The following is a 19,121-nucleotide window of genomic DNA, read 5'->3' on the forward strand; positions in this document are numbered from 1 at the left end:
GCACATTTTATCATGTCATGTCCCTGATACACTAGTGAAAAGGACGCTTTGATCCTCTCCTCTTTTATCTTTATACAACACAGAGGGTGCAGAAAGTGCTTAATAATAATAATAATAATAATAATAATAATACATTGTATTTATAAGCACCTTTCAAAACTCTCAAAATCACTTTACAGTCACAGGATCAGTTTTTGTGTGGGTGAGCAATGGCAGCCACATGCGCCAGCGTTCACTCAACCCGGAATAACTCAAATATAAATGCTCAATGAATAGCTAGGACATCGGAAAAAAAGAAGAAACAAACTATATAAAGCACACATAAATCAAGTTCTCACACTATATGTCAAATTTACGTGGTAAGCAGAGCTGCGTTGAGGTATTTTGAATGCACCAACAATATACATGTATATATAATACATTTCATTTATCAGCGCCTTTCAAAACTCTCAAGGTCACTTTACAGTCACGGGATAGGTTTTTCTTTGGGTGAGCAGCGGCAAACAGTCAACCCGGAAGTCACTCAAATAGATTGAAAGCTAGCTAGCTAGATAATAGATAACTAATATATAGCTAGCTTCATAGCCAGCCAGCTAGCCAGATAACTATATACTTTAGTTAATAGATAGCTAGCCAGCCAGCCAGATAGCAAATAGATAGCTTACTAGGATTGACTGTCTGCGTCTTTTGTGCTATGTCACATTATTTGTTATTTAGTTTTTTTATTGTTTTGACTTCAAGATGGCGCCGCGGGAGTGGCTGCCTTTCCAGCAGCTTCTGTATTTTGTTTTTCTACTTCTTTCATTCCTTTCATCTTCATTTCATCACTTTGCTTATGTGAAAAAAAAAAAAAAAAATAATAATAATAATAATAATAATACATTTCATTTATGAGCGCCTTTCAAAACTCTCAAGGTCACTTTACAGTCACGTGATAAGTTTTTCTTTGAGTGAGCAGCGGCAGCCACACAATGTAAATTTCTCTACTGCGAGACTAATAATACTGCAATATTAGCCAATGCAGTTTACCTCTGGCTTGCAAAATAACACACCACATGCTAAATTAATATTTTTTTTAATATATAATCCTCCTCCAATGCAGAATGTTCCTCGCTATTGTAGGATTTGTAACAGTGTTTTATAAACATTCATTATGTTGGGGCACTGCCCACTTGCCCTGTAATTGGAATTTTAGAAGGCTTTTGCCATGGAGAAACCTACTGATTGCTCAGCCCTCAAACCATTTATTTCCATCTCAAAATGCCACCGGGCAAATTGAAAACTTGATTTCTTTGATTGACATTGTGTGTTCCCCGTGACAACCTGCGCATCATCAAAAACCCCGCCGGCGAACAACAAAAGGAAATGACATGGCTTTTAGAGAACGGAGCCACAAAGCCGTAAATGTTTCACGGTTGCAACAGCTGAAGGGGCTTGTGTGAGGGCGACAGGACAGCTGGGTGTGGTTTTGGGGCGTGGGGGGAGGGGCACACCCTCCCACCCCCCTGGATGCTTCACTGTGACAGCTGTTTTTTTTTTTTTTGCAATCACATATTTCTTAGTTTGTCTTCCTTTTTACCTCAAATATAGTTCTACTTTGATTATTTTGCAAAATTAGCTGCTTAGCTGAAAAGTGCATGGAGGACTGTCGCTTTCCTATCCCACATGCAACGGCACTGCTAAATTATTAGCCAAATTATTATTATTTTTTTTATTATTGGCAGAATAAGAGCCCAGATACAGTGATACCTCAGTTTACGAACCCCTTGGCTTACGAACTTTTTGTTTTACGAACGTTACATTTATGAACATTTTACCTTGGCATACGAACTTTACCCTGGAATACAAACTTTTTTCGTACACGGAGCTGCCTCGATGAGTGATGTGTCGTTCGTGAACGAGCCCGTTCTCCTAACAACCAAATGGCAACCGACTGTTTTTGTCCTCTATTCCCCACCCCCAGTCTTCTGTTAAAGCCACGTGATTGGTCAAGAACGCAGCAGTGACGGGAGGGTGGTTTAAACATTAAACAGACAGGCAGACGACAGAGAGAGAGTGATAAAATGGATAGAAAACAGTGAAATTTGGACTCGTTTCAACTTTGATAGGTCAAAGGCAGAGTGTAGACTGCAAGGTTAAAATTCCCATCAATCAAGCTCCACAAATAACCCGCACAAGCCATCTGTACACTTGATGCAAAAAGCTATCAACAAAATATAACACAATTGATGAGGAACTAGATACAATTATCACAGAGAAAGCACCTACAAGGGATCATTCCTCAAGATGGTGAAAGAAGAAGGGTACGTTCCTCATCAAGTGTTTAATGCTGATGAAACCGGACACTATATTCCATCAAGCCATCAACAAACATCACAAAGGTCAATAAAACCACTTTATTATATAGTACAGTTTATTTATTTAATTATAATACCATAGCACTATTTATTATACATAAAATAATGAATATTTTGTGTAGTTTTAAGGCTTAGAAAATTAGAAAGTAGAACATTATGTTTTATGGGGACCTGGGAATGGATTATTCTCATTTTAATGGTTTCCTATGGGAAATTAATTTTTGGGATACAAACTTTTCACCTTACACACAGTCTGGGAACCAATTAAGTTCGTAAGCCAAGGTATCACTGTAATATTCTTTATTTAGTTTTAAAAAAGTTATCATCACGTGACTGTAAAGTGTCCTTGAGAGTTTTGAAAGGCGCTTAAAAATAAAATGTATTATTATGCATCAGATTCAGCATTATCACATTGTTTTTACAATTTAAACATGATGTGTAGTTTTTGTCTTGTCTGAAGAAAGCCACAACAGATTCTCATTTATTTTTATTTTTATTTTATTCACTTATTTAATTTTTTTTTGGGGGGGGGCTCTGAAATGCAAAAAAAATGGAAGCAATCCATTATTTAGAAGCCATGACTTCAAAGGAGACATTTTGTTTTTTTTTGCCTGGAGCAATGAGACACGCCCAGGTCATAATATGAGATTATATAAACATCAATTATTTCTTTCATGATGTTACAATATTTAATTCTATATTTTTTAATGCATGGATACATTTTAATATATTTGTAAATTGCATTTGGGGGGGGAGAATTGTTTTTATATCTTAATTACATTTGAAACCCAGTGCTACTCAATGAATAAAATTGGTTTGTACTTAATCCCACTTTTGCGCCCAAATGTTAAACAGGAATGGCTTTTAACAATTTATGGCCTGATTTTATATTCTTAATTCATTCATTTCAGCTTACATTTATAATTGTATTTTGATTAAAAAAAAAAAACATTAATCAGAATACAAATTCGGAATAATAAACCATTCCGAAGAGCATGTGATTAGGTGCGGTTTTGTGATAAGGAATTGGACCTTGAGGATTTTGATGAGGTGGTAAATTAAGACATGATAAGAGGGTTGTGACATGCACGCGCGTACCCCAAAAAAGCCCACCCAAGGGCTAACCACGAGGCTGCGATCCTCATTATTTCCCTCCTTTACTTCAATCTGGTCTCAATTTTGTGGCCTTGGCTTGTCTCCACTCCGTTAGTCTCCTTCCACAATGTCATATTTCACTTGTCTCCCCTAAAAATGTTGCCTCCTTCTCTCATCCACTTTATATATATTCTTTACTTTACTTCAATATTTTCTTTGATCCTCTCCTCTTTCAATCTAGGACTGCTTCATGGAACAAAGAGGGTACAGAAAGTGCTTAAAGGACAACCGACACCATTTTTTTTGTTTCCTAACTGACATCAGAAAATCGTTTTATAGCATCTAAAATACCCAAAACACGCCGGCTGATATTTTTAGTCAAATGCAAAACACCAATAAAAATGATTTAGTGTCCAAAACTACTGACGAGTTTCAGAAGGTCCCGCCCCCTTGTTCGTGACGTCACGCCAGGACGTCTTTATTGTCAGCTTTATTGTCAAATATGCTAATATGCATGACATACAGCACAGATTAAATTACTGTCTTCTCGGACCCAGCATGCAAGGCACTTGACTTTAACAAACATAATAAACATGAAAATGCCAATAAAAATGAAAATAAAATAAAATAATATGACACATACACAACACTGCCTTTCCAGCAGCTCCTGTGTTTTGCTTTTCTACTTTCATTTCTTTCATAACTTTGCTGCTGTGAAATGTAAATTTCTCCACTGCGAGACTAATAAAGGGAAATCCAATCCAATCCAACCCAACACAAAGACACAGAGAGTCATTCATTCTTCAGGACGTGCTGTACCCTCTTTGTGATGACATGAAGCAGTTCTAGATGAAAGAGAGGATCAAAGCATCAAAACAATGGCTTCACATTCGGAGAAGATGCTTTCTTGTTACTCCTCCAGTTATGAATATGATTCAAATACAGTAAAGTCTCGTTATATCGATATTCAAGGGAGTCCGAAAAAATATCGATATAACCGGGACTATCGATATATCCGACCCTGTTTGCATGTAATTTTTTTCCGTGCGTGCATAGAAATAGTATCGATATAACCGGGACTATCGATATATCCGATATCGATATAACGAGACTTTACTGTAGTTATGAAGAGGAAAGCATAAATGTTTACAATCGATTAAAGAAGTCCTCCCGTATCAATTTGAGCCGTCAGGACTCCAATGTAGCGTCCCAGAAAATGCACAAGATGGCGCCCAAGCTCCGGTAGAAATGGGCTGATTTGTTTGTTGGGAATTTGTGTCAACTAGTATCAAATAGTACTTTTTGTGCAACACACAACGATTCATCATCGTGTTATGTTATATTCAGTCTTAAAATGTAAAATATAGCTCTATGCCGTGGAATCTTTGTAAAATACGCTCAGTAGAAGTCATTTGAAGTGATTTTACAAATTATGGACACAACTTGTCCGCAGGTGTCGGTTGTCCTTTAACTCGTGTCCTTAACTCCTTCACTTGTATCCTATTGTTTTTTTTTTCTCTTGTGTCCCTCCTTCCTCTCTCCTTTTTTTCCCCCCACGCGTGTCTTCGTCACCTTCGTGGTCTCCTCCTCCTGCTCCTCCTCCCTCTCAGTTCTCGTCTAGCCTCCTCACCGGCTTGCATCTTCTTTTGGGGCTCCAATCTAAGAACTTGTTCTCGCTCTCCTTCGCACTTGATTTAGTTCTGACTAGCTGGGATACAGCGAGCATCGACGGACGACATGACTCTCCGGCAACGAGGAGCGATTTTCTGCCTTTTTCTCTTTCTAAACTTCTGGAATGGTGAGTTGAAAGCAACTTTTGACTTCTTTGGATGTTCAACGCGTGTGTTTGAAGTGTACTTTGATGAGTACTTTGATGAGTCGATTTTCAAAGGACGCTGTTTTATATTGTAACTTGTTGGCGTCCCGTCAGCCCCACGATAGCACAATTCATTTGAAAGATAATTCACGATGTATTTTCACGATATACGCACTTTATAAAACGGGTCTATGTATATTTATTAACTTTTAACACAACAGAAAGTCTTGCTTTTTTTGCAAATGGGATCAAAGCGTGGTTGAAATTTTACGCACTTGATACAATGTCAATTAGCCTGCTAATACGCAACTTGGACCACCATCATCTCGTATTTTTTTCAAACGTTACCAATAATTTAATGAATAATCACAATAATGTATATTATTACGATCCCAATTTACGAGCAAAGACGTTTAACTAGCATGGAGATTCGTGCTTCACGTTATCACCTGGTGAATTTAACATTATTTTGTATACGTCGCTAAAGTCTGTCGTTGAGTTAATATAATCTAGTTATGCCACTTTTTCGCCTCCTTCGTGAATATTGCCTCAATGTCAATAATTTCGATTTGTTATAACGTGTTTTTATTACTGTTAACTATTGCTTAAAACAACGTATTGCAAACACGGTGTTTAAGCCTAAAATGGAGTCGTTTGAGTACAGCATTATTTATTCGTACATTTTTTTCCCTGATGTCCAAACTGCGAATTATTGCCAACACGTTAAAAATCACACGTGGTTCTTATGTTGTAAAAGACCACATCCTTGCCCACAGGGTAAACATATACCCCCCCATCGAAAAAAATCCAGCAGCCTATTATTGTGTTGTAGTAGAACTACAGGTAGTTAATCCAAACTATCCACTTTGCAAGACGTTAAACACGTGTGATGTGTAATTTGAATTAAAGTAGCATTCCCTTGTCTCATTAGAGCCTCAATGGTGTAGTATTTTGGTTCTTGGTGAACAACAAACTGCCAAAATATTCCCTTGGACTCACTAAAGACTCATGTCTGGCTTTTTTTTGTGCTTACGATCAGCGGTTACATCTCATTAAATGTGGGTTCAAGTGCATTTATTGAATAATGCTATTAACGACGATTAATGGCTATTATCCATCCGATTGGGGGAGGGGGGGTGAAATCTCTGCTGTTTTTTTGTCAGGAAGCAAATACAACAGACAGACTGTCATTCAACAGCAAGAATGTTGGAATCCTACCGTAAATGTACCTCGCAAAAGATGATTTTTATGTAATTTTTGCATTTCTTGTGAGCGCCTTGGTCATGACAAGTGTAATAAGGAACCGTTCTCCAAGCTTAAATGCAAAAAGTTAAATATAACAGAAGTGTACAGTTTTTTCACATCCCACACCTTGAGGATCATTGACTCATGATGACCAGATGAGATAACCTTTATTTGTCTCACATTGGAGAAATTCCTATTTCACAGCATCAAAGCCATGAAACGAAGAGAAAAGAAAAAGAATAAGTAGAAAAACAAAATCCAGGAGCTGCTGTAAAGTCAGCCACTCTAGCGGCGCCATCTTGAAGTCAAAACAACAAAAACAAAAAGAAAGTAACAGATAATGTGACAACATGAAAGACAGACAGTTATTCAATGTTAAGCACTTTCTGTAGCCTCTTTGTTGTATAAAGTAGTTATAGATGAAAGAGGATCAAAGCGTCCTTTCAACCAGTGGATCAAGGACGTCATGCTGAAAATGTGCACACGTTTGCTACAAGCTAAGTTTGCTTGAATAAAAACATTCAAGCAATACAAATAAATACATAAACAAATAAATAAAAAATAAATCAATAAAATAAATTAATAAATGGATAAATAGATAAATAAATAGATAAATAAATAAATAAATAAGTAAATGAATAAATAAACAAAGAAATGAATGAATGAATGGATGAATAAATAAATAACTACATAAATAAATAATCCATCTGTGCATACATTCTTTATCCTCTGCCTTATTTTACAATGAAAAACTTTACTAAAAAAACTTTTTGCAAAAAAAAATAATATTTACTTAGTGACTTATTTACTTAATTACATATTTACAGATTGTCTCACATCTCCTGTCCCACGTAAATCCACTTCAATTCCAAGCTGCGACCCGCAGTTTCACATACGCATCTGCGCTTTTTTCTTCTCATCGTCGGCTCCTCAAGCCATGTATTCATTTAGCCGCAGACCGGCCAACAACACATGTTATTTGATGTGATATTTGAAAAAAAAAAATCAAAGATGGAGTATCATTCCCGAGCTTATTGTTTTGGACAGTAGTGATTCCTTATCATATGGCGATGTGATGACTTTATCTCCTTGACTCGTGCGTCGCAGAATTTTAAGTAAATGTCTGTTAAAGACAGACGTCTTTACTGAACACAAACAAATAAACGCGCTAGTGGAGGTCCCCTTGCAATGGGTCAACACTCACCTTATCCTTATTTCTCTCCCTAAATCCCTGTTTTTGACTCTATCAGCCTTGTCTTAATTAGGTTTACCACAACCTAATCCTCGTCTTCCCTTCTACCTCCTTCGGAGACCGACTAAAGCCGTCTGTTTTGGGATTAGCCTCCACGGTTGCTGATGTAGAAGCCCCCTGAAACAGGCTCTTGTCAAAAGTGGAGACGTCACGCTAATGGGGTCTTGGGGAGCACTTAGCTAAATACAATTTCTGCCCACAGGAGCATTTTTTTTTTTCAAAACCACGGCAGGTATGACAATTCAAGTAAAGTACCTTAATGCTAACCTGTATTGATTCCACGGGCCAGCGTTCATTAGCATGATAGCCATGTTGTCTGACCAGCGTGGATTTTGTTCATTAAATCAGTAGCATAGCTTTCACGGTGACATTTACAAAACACAGTCGCCGCAAAAAAACGGACTTCAATCATGCTTCCTCGGATGCCTCTGAACTCAGCGACATCCTTCAAGTTAAAATATGGGAGACAGCTGCACACCGTCGCAGTTGTTGGACGTATGGACTCTGAGAGTGCAGTGTTTTTATGAGCCGAAACATGTAGCGGCATACATAAGAAGCTAAGTAAGTAAGTTCGGAAGGGCCCGTGCTAATTTAAGGTTTGTTTGGTTTGTTTTTTCCTGAATTTACAGCGATGGCTTGATTTTTAACATCGCAGCTTGTTGAATGTCACATGGCCAACTTGCTTATTCACTCAGACCTTAGGCACTGTGATGTCATTTAGGCACTGTGATGTAATTTTTACTCGACAGCAAGTGGCAGGAGTACGAGGCAAAATGGCCGTCGCTGGTAACAAAAACCAAATATTGAAGTCGGAATGTGCCCATCGTCTTATCGCTAAGAAATGCTAATGAAGTCGTAAAGTCAAATTACAATTACTGTCAATACTGTCTGTTTATTATTACAGTGATACCTTGGCTTACGAACTTAATTGGTTTCCAGACAGAGTGTGTAAGGCGAAAAGTGTGTATCCCAAAAATTAATTTCCCATAGGAAATCATTAAAATGGGAATAATCCGTTCCCAGGTCCCCATAAAACATAATTTTCTACTTTCATATTTTCTAAGCCTTAAAACTACACAAGATATACCTTATTTAAGTATAATAAATGTGCTATGGTATCATAATTAAAGAAATAAACTGTACTGTATAATAAAGTCGTTTTATTTACCTTTGTGATGGTCGTTGATGGCTTGACGGAATGGAGTAGCCGGTTTCATCAGCATTAAACACTTGATGAGGAACGTAGCCTTCTTCTTTTACCATCTTGAGGAATGATCCCTTGTAGGTGCTTTCTCTGTGATAATTTTATCTAGTTCTTCATCAATTGTTTTCTGTTTAGCTGGCTTGATAGCTTTTTGCATCAGCTTTTTGTGCGGGTTGTTTGTGGAGCCTGATTGATGGGATCTTTTAACCTTGCAGTCTGCACTATGCCTTTGAACTATCAAAGTTAAAAAAATCTCTCACTGTCGTCTGCCTGTCTCTTTAATGCTTAAACCACCTCCCTGCACTGCTGCGTTCTTGACCAATCACTTGGCTTTACCCGAAGACTAGGGGCGGGGAATAGAGGACAACAACAGTCGGCTGCCATTTTGTTGTTAGATGAACGGGCTCGTTCGCGAACGACACATCACTCATTGAGGCAGCTCCGTGTACGAAAAAAGTTTGTATTCCAGGGTAAAGTTCGTATGTCAAGGTAAAATTTTCATAAATGTAACGTTCGTAAACCGAAAAGTTCGTAAACTAAGGGGTTCCTAAACCGAGTACTGTATTTGTTATTTAATGTTCTTTTGACTTCAAGATGACACCGCTAGAGTGGCTTCCTTTCCAGCAGCTCCTGTATTTTGTTTTTTCTACTTCTTTCTTTCCTTTCCTTTCTTCTTCCCTTCATAACTTTGCTGCTGTGTACTGTTAATTTATCCACTGCGAGACACATAAAGGCAGTCTCCAATCCAATTTGGACAAAAGTAAAATGGCGAGCCATAAATGTAATCCACTAAAAATTGTCAGTAGGAACTGACTTGCCACAGCGCCAGCTAGTTCATTGTCCTACGTTACCCTCCACGAACCAGGAAGTAGCATGCTAAGTAAGTTTCACTATCTGTTATCTGTTCGACCATAGTGGAGGTCGACAGCGTTTACCATTCTGATTGATGACCTTGACTTTTTTCCAAAACGTGACGTCACCATTAAAAACAGTAGGTCCAGTGATTGATTGTGTGCACCTTCCCGTGCCACGAAATAATGTATTCTCGCACTGCCGCACAAGCTAGTTCAAGACATATTGTCCGTAACCTCGTACATCAATACCGTCATAAACCGAAGCCTGATTTTGGTGATGATCCAAATACATTCTTTTTTTTTTATGTTTGGTCGTTACTGTCCAGGTGCGTCCGGGCCTAGTGGAGCAATAAACCGTGAAATATGACACTTTAAGACTTTTTTTTACGCCAATTTTGAAATGATATATATACCATCTGCCTGCGGAACCTCTAATTTTTAAATCATAAAAAAATGACATTTTAGAATTGTTCCAGCCTTGATGGATATCTTGTGCTTAACTCATTCACCGCCAGAAGATGTGCAAAAATGTTACCACTCCAGTGCCAGGATTTTTGTCATTTTTCACTCAAATTGTAGGACCCACAGACTATTGAGTTGTCAAACTACATAAATGTGAGATTACTAAAGGCTAATCCAATCCATCCAACATTCAATTCAGTGTAAGAAACCTTACAATCTCTTCTTTCATCAGAAACAAGAGTTAATTCCCAAGTTATATAGATCTAGAGTTATCTGAGTTTGAAATGGGGGTGGCTGTATAAAATACAATACATACATATTGATATATATAGCGCTTTAACAACAGCGAAAGTTGGAACAAAGCACTAACATTGACAAAAGGCAAATGCTGCCCCCTCTTGGAAGGGTAAAACATTGCCAGAGGTCTGACCAGCTCTCTATCAGAACAACTAAAACCCGAAGAAATTCGGGAATGCTGCTCCACGTCATGCTTTTCAATTCCCGAATAAATTCCGGTAATGGCAGCAAATGAGTTAACTGCAAGTCATTTCAGTACAGATGGAAATAGCCACTTACTTGAATTACGTTTTTTATTATATTTTATGCGGTATATCAAATCAATTTAAGCAGCAAAAAAAAAAAAGAATATCGCTGACTCTTTTATTCCTCTGAGTAAATCATCCCGGTCTAAATATTGGCTGATCTCTCCGTGACCCCCACTCCTCTGCGCCTTACTTACATACGTCTTGGCATACTGGGCTGAGTGCCCGAAGATGCCTCGGTAGCGCCGCCGCGCTCGTGTGGGAGGCGACGCAGGAAGTGTGCAGCTGTTAGCCGCAGTTGTTCGCCGGGATTAGTGCCGTTCGCCTGAGTGATAGCCGCGACTGACAGCCATGCGATCTTAATGCGCCGCCGCATTGTTTTCATTAAAGAGAGTGCACCGCGGCGATGCCGAGACAAAGGTGTAATACAGCTGAATCTTATATGTCACTCAAATACGTGTACATAAATTCGACTTTTCAATGGATTTTTTTCTGATGAGTTACGTTGATGGTTGACGCTCAAAGTAGAAATTGCGTTGCTGCTAAAACACTCTAAACTACAGGTGTCAAAGTCAAGGCCCGCGGGCCAAATCCGGCCCGCCACATCATTTTTTTCGGCCCGCGAAAGCAAATCAAACTTGTTAAATTCCATGATGATTGCTAAAATCTGAGCCAAAATTTCATATTTTTGGATGTCAACCACAATAAAAGTCATTATACTTGACTTCAGATTTGAAAACGAGTTATTCATTAATTTTCTGTGTGCTCTATATGTAATATTTGAAGGGATTTAAACATTCTAATGGCTTCCCCAAATTCATAACGGCCCTCGAGAGGAAACCATAACTACAATGTGGCCCGCGGCAAAAAATGACTTTGACACCCCTGCTCTAAACTGTAAGTGATGGTTGTCATGATGTAACGATGCTAAATTGGATGCTGAAAACAGCAAGATACAGTGATACCTCAGTTTACGAACGCTTTAGCTCACAAACTTTTCACCTTACGAACATTAAATTCACGAGCATATAATCTTGGCATACGAACTAGTTTTCAGTAGACGAACCAAGCCACACAGCGCCACGGTGGCTGGTGGACTAGTTTTCGACGGATGAACACCAAACCGCATGGTCGAACAGTGCCACGGTGGCTGGCGGACTAGTTTTTTCACCCCTTTATTTGAGTGCAGACATGGTTTGTTATCCAGTGGAGTATTTTTGCTCTTATGGGACCGAAAAAGACCCCTCCACAGGCTAGTGTTAAGCCGAAGAAGATACAAAAGAAAATTATGGTCAAGCAGAAGAAGATCATCGAAAAACACAAACGAGGTGTGCGTTTTTGTGACTTAGCGTCCCAGTACCAGTATGCCGTGCCTCGACTGGGATCACCACCTTAACGTGGTGAGGCACTTTGCGCGTCTCCGTGACCCCGAGAGCTATGTCGGCTGGAGTCTTGTACTCCTGGCAGGGTCACCCAAGCCGAACAGGTCGGAGGGTAGAGGCCAGACAAAGAGTGATCCCAAATCCGCACCCAGGGGTAGGCGTAGGCGGAGTCCAACAGATCGGACCACCGGCAGCCCCTTGCAACCGCACTCACCTGAAGGTCGTCTCGAGTCTTCACTCTTGCCACTGGAATACAGTGAGTGCGGCCAAGTATGTGGGGGAAGGAATTGCGCGCCCCGTCCCTCACACTAAATCCACTAGTAGCGCAGGTTTCAGCTTCCACCATATAAGTCCACTGGCGATAGGATAAAGTGACGGGGGCAGGTCATGGATGTGACTGGAAGCTTCTAGCTTGAATCCTACACAGCGGCGGTACAGGATTGATGGTCGTTGCGAAGATGGGATGGAGCAACATTATCCTTCGGCAGCATCCTGTGCGTCTGAGCAGCCCTGTTCAGGGTCCGCACTGCTCACCCCTTATAGGGGAAGGGTCTAGAAAAGGTGACCTAAACATTGCTTGTTCCACCACACCTGGGTGGCCCACCGCAGCCACCAAGGCATCCCCCCTCTGCGGTCGAAAACGAAATATAATCAAACCCATGACTATGAACCTGGCTTCCTGGAATGTTCGCACCCTCCTCGATGCTCGAGACGGGATGGAGAGACCTCGAAGACGAACTGCCCTCATCGCACATGAGCTAAGGAGGTACAACATCGATATTGGCGCACTCAGTGAGACTCGGTTCTCAGGCGAGGATTCACTCACAGAAGTTGGTGAAGGTTACACCTTCTTCTGGAAGGGTCTCCCAGAGAATGAGCGAAGACTCCATGGAGTTGGCTTTGCTGTGAAAAGCAGCTTACTCAGTAACATCCCCGAGTCCCCCCAAGGCATCAGTGAACGGCTTATGACCTGGCGTATTCCCCTGGTAAAAGGTCGCTTCGCAACTTTAATCAGCGCCTATGCTCCCACCTTGGATGCTGACGATAACACCAAAGATGCCTTCTACGAGTCCCTGGATGCTACCATATCCAAAATCCCTGCCTCTGATAAACTTGTTCTGATGGGTGACTTCAATGCCCGAGTAGGTACTGATGCCAGGCTCTGGAAACAAGTAATCGGAAGGCACGGGACGGGGAAAATAAACAGCAATGGCCTCCGACTCCTCACTCTGTGCTCTGAGCATCAGTTGATTGTAACTAACACCATCTTTCAGCTGAAAAAGAAATACATCACATCATGGATGCACCCCAGGTCCAAACATTGGCACTTACTGGACTACATCATCACAAGGCAACGAGACCAAAATGATGTCTGCATCACGCGGGCCATGCGTGGGGCTGAATGCTGGACTGATCATCGACTGATCAAGTCCAGGCTCAAGCTGAGAATTCGACCTCCTCATAAGAAACAGCAGCCCCAAAGGCGTCTTAACACCAGGGCCCTGGAGTCCCCAGAATGTGCAGCCAGCTACCGCCACAAGCTGGCAGAGGGACTTGCCAGCCTGGACAACGACACCAGTAACGGTGACCTTGATGTTGAAAGCAGGTGGAAAAAATTGAGGACAACAATTCATCAAGCTGCCTCTGAGACCATCGGCTTCACTCAGAAACGTCATCAAGACTGGTTCGATAACAGCTCAGCTGCCATACAGGAGCTTCTGGAAGCCAAGCGCAAAGCCCATACCACACTTCTCTCCAACCCTCATTCTCCACTTCTCCTCTCTCACTACAAGGCCATCCGTGGTGAAACACAGAAACAGCTGAGGATGATGGAGAACAAGTGGTGGCTCAGCAAGGCCCAAGAAATCCAGAGGCATGCAGACAACAACAACACACACGCCTTCTATGATGCTGTAAAATCCCTGCACGGCCCACGAAGACAACACATTGTCCCAGTTAAATCTGCAGATGGTTCTGTACTACTGAAGGACAAACAGCTAATACTTGAGCGCTGGGCAGAGCACTTTGACTCCCTGCTCAACCAAGTAAACCCTTCAGACACATCTGTCCTTGACTCCCTCCCAGAGCTTCCAACAGTTCCCTCCCTTGATGAACCTCCTCAGTTCACAGAGGTCCTCTCTGCAATCCGGAGCCTTAAAAACAACAAAAGCCCTGGCCCTGATGGACTTCCAGCTGAGGTCTTCAAGAGCGGCGGTTATCTCCTGACACGGAAGCTTTACCACCTCATCTGCAACATCTGGCAAAACGGGACACTTCCTCAGGAATGGAAAGACAGCAACATTGTCACCATTTACAAAAGGAAGGGGGACAAGTCAGTCTGTGGCAACAGCCGTGGCATCTCCCTACTTTCTGTTGCTGGCAAGATTCTTGCAAAAGTAATGCTGTTCCGTCTTACATCGCACATTACCGAAGACATCCTCCCAGAGACACAATGCGGCTTCAGGAAGGATCGAAGCACTCTGGACATGATCTTCGCTGCGCGCCAAGTTCAGGAGAAATGCAAGGAACAAAATAAGGACCTCTATATCACCTTCATTGACCTTACAAAGGCATTTGACACAGTTAACCGTGACATTCTCTGGACCATACTGCAGAAATTTGGCGTCCCCTCCAAATTTCTTGGCATCCTAAAACAGTTCCACAGCGGCATGCAAGCAACTGTACTTGTTGGTGGCCAGCAATCTTCCCCGTTCCCTGTGGAAGTCGGGGTGAAGCAGGGCTGTGTACTGGCCCCTGCTATATTCAACCTGTTCCTGATGGCAGCTACGCTCCTCTTCCATAAGTCCATCCAGGAAGGTGGCGGCGTACAAATCCAATTCCGCCTGGATGGTAACCTGTTTAACATCAGACGCCTACAGGCCAAGACCAAGACCCTGATCAGCGGCATCCACGAGCTACAGTATGCAGATGATTGTGCTCTGCTGGCCCACAGCCCAGCTGCCATGCAAAATGCCCTTGATACCATGTCCTCCGTCTACCGATCACTCGGTCTCGTGATCAATGTAACCAAAACGGAGGTCATGGCAAAAGAGAGTTCTCCAACCCCAGCGTTCACCCTCAGTGGCACACCCCTCAAGGTTGTCCAACAATTCAGCTACCTCGGCAGCATTCTAACACCCTCCTGTCTAATTGATGATGACGTCCAGGCCCGCATCCATCAAGCCTCCAAAGCTTTTGGCAGATTGCGTACTCGTGTGTTCGAAAACAACCACTTAAGAACTCCAACAAAAGTCGCAGTCTACCAAGCAGTGTGTGTGTCCACGCTGCTATATGGCGCAGAAGCCTGGACCGTCTATCGACGCCATGTGAGACGCCTTGATGCATTCCACATCAGGTGCCTCCAACGAATCCTTGGCATCACCTGGCAGGATCGTGTTCCACACACCGACATCCTTCAACGCACTGCCTCCACCAGTATCGAGGCCATACTGGCAAAGAGGCAACTTCGGTGGGTTGGACATGTCATCCGGATGCCTAGCTGCCGCTTGCCTCGACAGGTGCTTTATGGACAACTCTTGTCAGCGAAGAGGAACCCTGGTGGTCCTAAGCTGCGATACAAAGACCAGCTTAAACAGACTCTAAAGAACTGCAACATCAAGCCCAGCGATCTGGAGTCTGCTGCAGCGAACAGGCCACTGTGGCGCTCCTTATGCCACGAAGGGGTGACACAACTTGAAGACAAGCGCACCCAGAGGAGGATCGTGCGGCACGAGCAAAGACACCTTTGTGCTGCTTCAGTACCGCCTCGCCAGCCCGGTCCTGGCCTCACATGTCCTGAATGTGGCAGGATTTGTGGCTCCAGAATCGGGCTTCATAGTCACCTACAGTGGCATCGCCGCCAGCGCCAATAACCACTGTCCAATACCCCACAAAGCAATGGAAGCGACGTCATCCTCGACTTCGATGGACTGCCAAGAGAGAGAGAGAGAGACCAGTATGCCAAGACGACCATTGCAGCGTGTGGCTAAGGGTGTTTCTGTGTTGTCTAAGCAACGGTCTCAAGCAATAGAAGAGGTTGAAAAACTTCTGCTGATTTGGATTAACAAAAATAAGCTAGCAGGGGACAGTGTGAGTGAGGATATTATCTCCGAGAAAGCACAGCAACTCGGATATCATTAAGAGGCAACCAGGAAGTTTGTCATCCATTGACAACTAACTTCACAGAGGTAAATAAAATGACTTTAGTAAGTTTAGTAGTTAGTTTATTTCTTTAATTACAATACAACAGCACATTTATTATATATAAAATAAGGTAGATTTTGTGTCGTTTTAAGGCTTATTTAGTAGAAAATTATGTTTCATGGCGACCTGGGAACGGATTATTCTCATTTTCAATGGTTTCTTTTGAGAAATAAATATTTGGCAGACGAACTTTTCGCCTTACATACACTTTCTGGGAACCAATTAAGTTTTTGAGCTGAGGTATCACTGTACACCAAAATTTGGTGTATTTATTGTGTTTTTCTTCATTCAGCACCATCTTGTAGTGGTTCGCTTGAAATGATCTTATTTTTCAAAGACTTTTTGTGTGTATAACGGGAATGGTGGGTGCGCTCTTCCTCAATGGATGAGCGGGATTTCATATCCAACAGCAACTGCCGGTGTAGTTTGATCCTACGCCTTCCGGAAGGGAAATTCTCTCCCTGTAGCTCCCGTATCGACTCCCTCCTCGTTACCACGGAAGCACCCGGAACGTTGTTCCTTTGCAAGTCCTTTATTCTAAACGTAGCATTTTGGAAAAACGGTGGTAAAAAATCCATACGATTTGCCCTTGAGAAGATAAGACCTGTTTTGGGAGTTTGAGATAGCAAACTCTGCCTTCGATGAGGCGACTCATGTTTTTTTTTTTTTTTTTGCCCGTTGGGCCTTTTTCTGGATTTGGCGGTTTGAATCGTTTGCTCAGAAGTGTCAGGCAAATTGCGGTTTGTGTGTATTTTCCTCAGCTCCCTTAGTTTTCGCCAAAGCATCGAGCCTCAGGCAAATATTCGCCATGATGCTTGTTTATAGTTTTAAGATCAACTTACTCTTACTCACTAGTCGTGATGACAGACAGTCTGTCCGGGCGAGATGACATGGCAGCGCTTCATCTTTAAAAAAAAAAAAAGCAGCAACATATATCAGAGAACACAAAAAAAAGGAACATAAACAAAACAGCATTGGAGACACAAAGAACCGTTGCACAGTGACCCAGATACAAACGACATGATTATAAAGTTCAGATTGTCATGTTGGATTAAAAATCGAAACAAAACACTTCTAGGAAGAGTAGCAATTATTACTGTCGTTCATTTACCGTATTTTCCGGTGTATAAGGCGCACCGTGCGCCTTATACGCAGTTGCGCCTTATATGTGAAGTCATATTGAGCCACAATAGGTCTGACAACGACCGTCATCAGCCACCGACTCCATTTCACCCTGTAGAAGTCGTGCGTAAGTCTACTAATGTAGCGCCTTATAATGCGGTGGGCATTCTATTTGGCAAACTTATGTATATTTCTGTATTATATATTATATTTAGAAACTTTTTTTTTTCATTCATCTAGGTGCGCCTTATATTCCGGTGCACCTTATATATTAAACAAGTTTGAAAATACACCATTCATTGATGGTGCACCTTACACTCCGGTGTGCCTTATACACCAGAAAATACGGTATAATGTGATGTGCCTTATACAGAAAACATATAAAGTGAGACCTCAACTTACAAACACCTTAACTTACAAACTTTTCGTCTTACAAACGTCAAATTTATGAAAATTAAACCTCATAATAAGCACTATTTTCATAATACACACCCACCACGGGTGGCGGAGTGATCTTCGGCGGAAGCACACCAGAGGTTAAGTTACCAACAGTACTTATGGAAAGTGACTCTCCTTCCATAAGCCATCAACGACCATCAAAACGGTAAATAAAACTATTTTACAGCACAGTGTATTTCTTTAATCACAGTCCTCATGTAATGCGCCTTTCTTTCCAAACAGCAATTCCCTTTGACCTTCAACCTCCAATGCCATTCCATCAAGCCATAAATGACCATCACAAATGTAAATAAAGGGACTTTATGATACAATGCAGTGTATTTCTTTCATTACAATACAATAGCACATTTATTATACATAGAATAAGGTATGTTGTGTGTAGTTTTAAGGCTTATTTAGTTGAGAAGTATATTTTATGGAAACCCGGGAACAGATTATTCCCATTTTAATGGTTTCCTATGGGATTTTTTTTTTAAATACACACTTTTCGCCTTACACACTCTGTCTGGGAACCAATTAAGTTCGTAAGTTGAGGTCTCACTGTACATGTTTATATATTATATTTAGATATCTCTTTTCATTCATTAAAAGTGCACCTTATACTCCGGTGCGCCTAATTTATCGAAAACGTTTGAAATACACCATTCATTAGGGGTGCGTGCCTTACACTTACTTATACACCGGAAATACGGTATAGTGTGGTGTGCCTTATATTTGGAAAACGTATATATTTATGTATTATATTTGGATTTTTTTTCATTCATTGATCAAGGTGCGCCTTATACTCCGGTGTGCCTAAAAGTTTGGAAATACACCATTCATTAGGACTGCGCCTTATAGTCCGGTGCACCTTATACAATGGAAAATATGGCAATCTATGATATAAACAAAAAATATGCATTTTTAAGTGGCTTTAAGTCCAATTTGGCTTTCTTTGTCCTCTTTACGCAATCTCCGCTCAATTCAAGATCGAACTGACTCTCATGTGATGCATTTCGGCATGCGCCAGGCTATCGCTCAACTCGTCATCGGCAAAAGTGGCCATCTGCGCGTGACGTCCCTTCATATTTGGACGCGGCCCATCTGTGGGACACATGGCACTCTCTTGGGCTGCCATCCAATTCTTGG

The 19,121-nt window shown here is 41.5% G+C and overlaps 1 protein-coding gene across 3 annotated transcripts in view; it reads left to right on the forward strand.

Moving 5' to 3' along the window:
• The window catches only part of mcama (melanoma cell adhesion molecule a), a 58,311-nt gene that overhangs the window by 8,813 nt on the left and 30,377 nt on the right, over positions 1-19,121 (forward strand). For 2 of the 3 annotated variants that reach the window (XM_089016473.1, XM_089016474.1), the window contains exon 1: positions 5,081-5,250. In XM_089016473.1, the coding sequence (XP_088872599.1) occupies positions 5,190-5,250 (61 nt within the window). In that variant the 5' untranslated portion in view covers positions 5,081-5,189. Of the gene's footprint in view, positions 1-5,080; positions 5,251-19,121 lie in introns of those variants that run through there. The other variant, XM_089016472.1, reaches the window with a different exon arrangement.

The sequence above is a fragment of the Hippocampus bargibanti genome, linkage group LG16 (assembly GCF_051943395.1).
Source record: "Hippocampus bargibanti isolate YZ-2025 linkage group LG16, ASM5194339v1, whole genome shotgun sequence".
NCBI lineage: Eukaryota > Metazoa > Chordata > Actinopteri > Syngnathiformes > Syngnathidae > Hippocampus > Hippocampus bargibanti.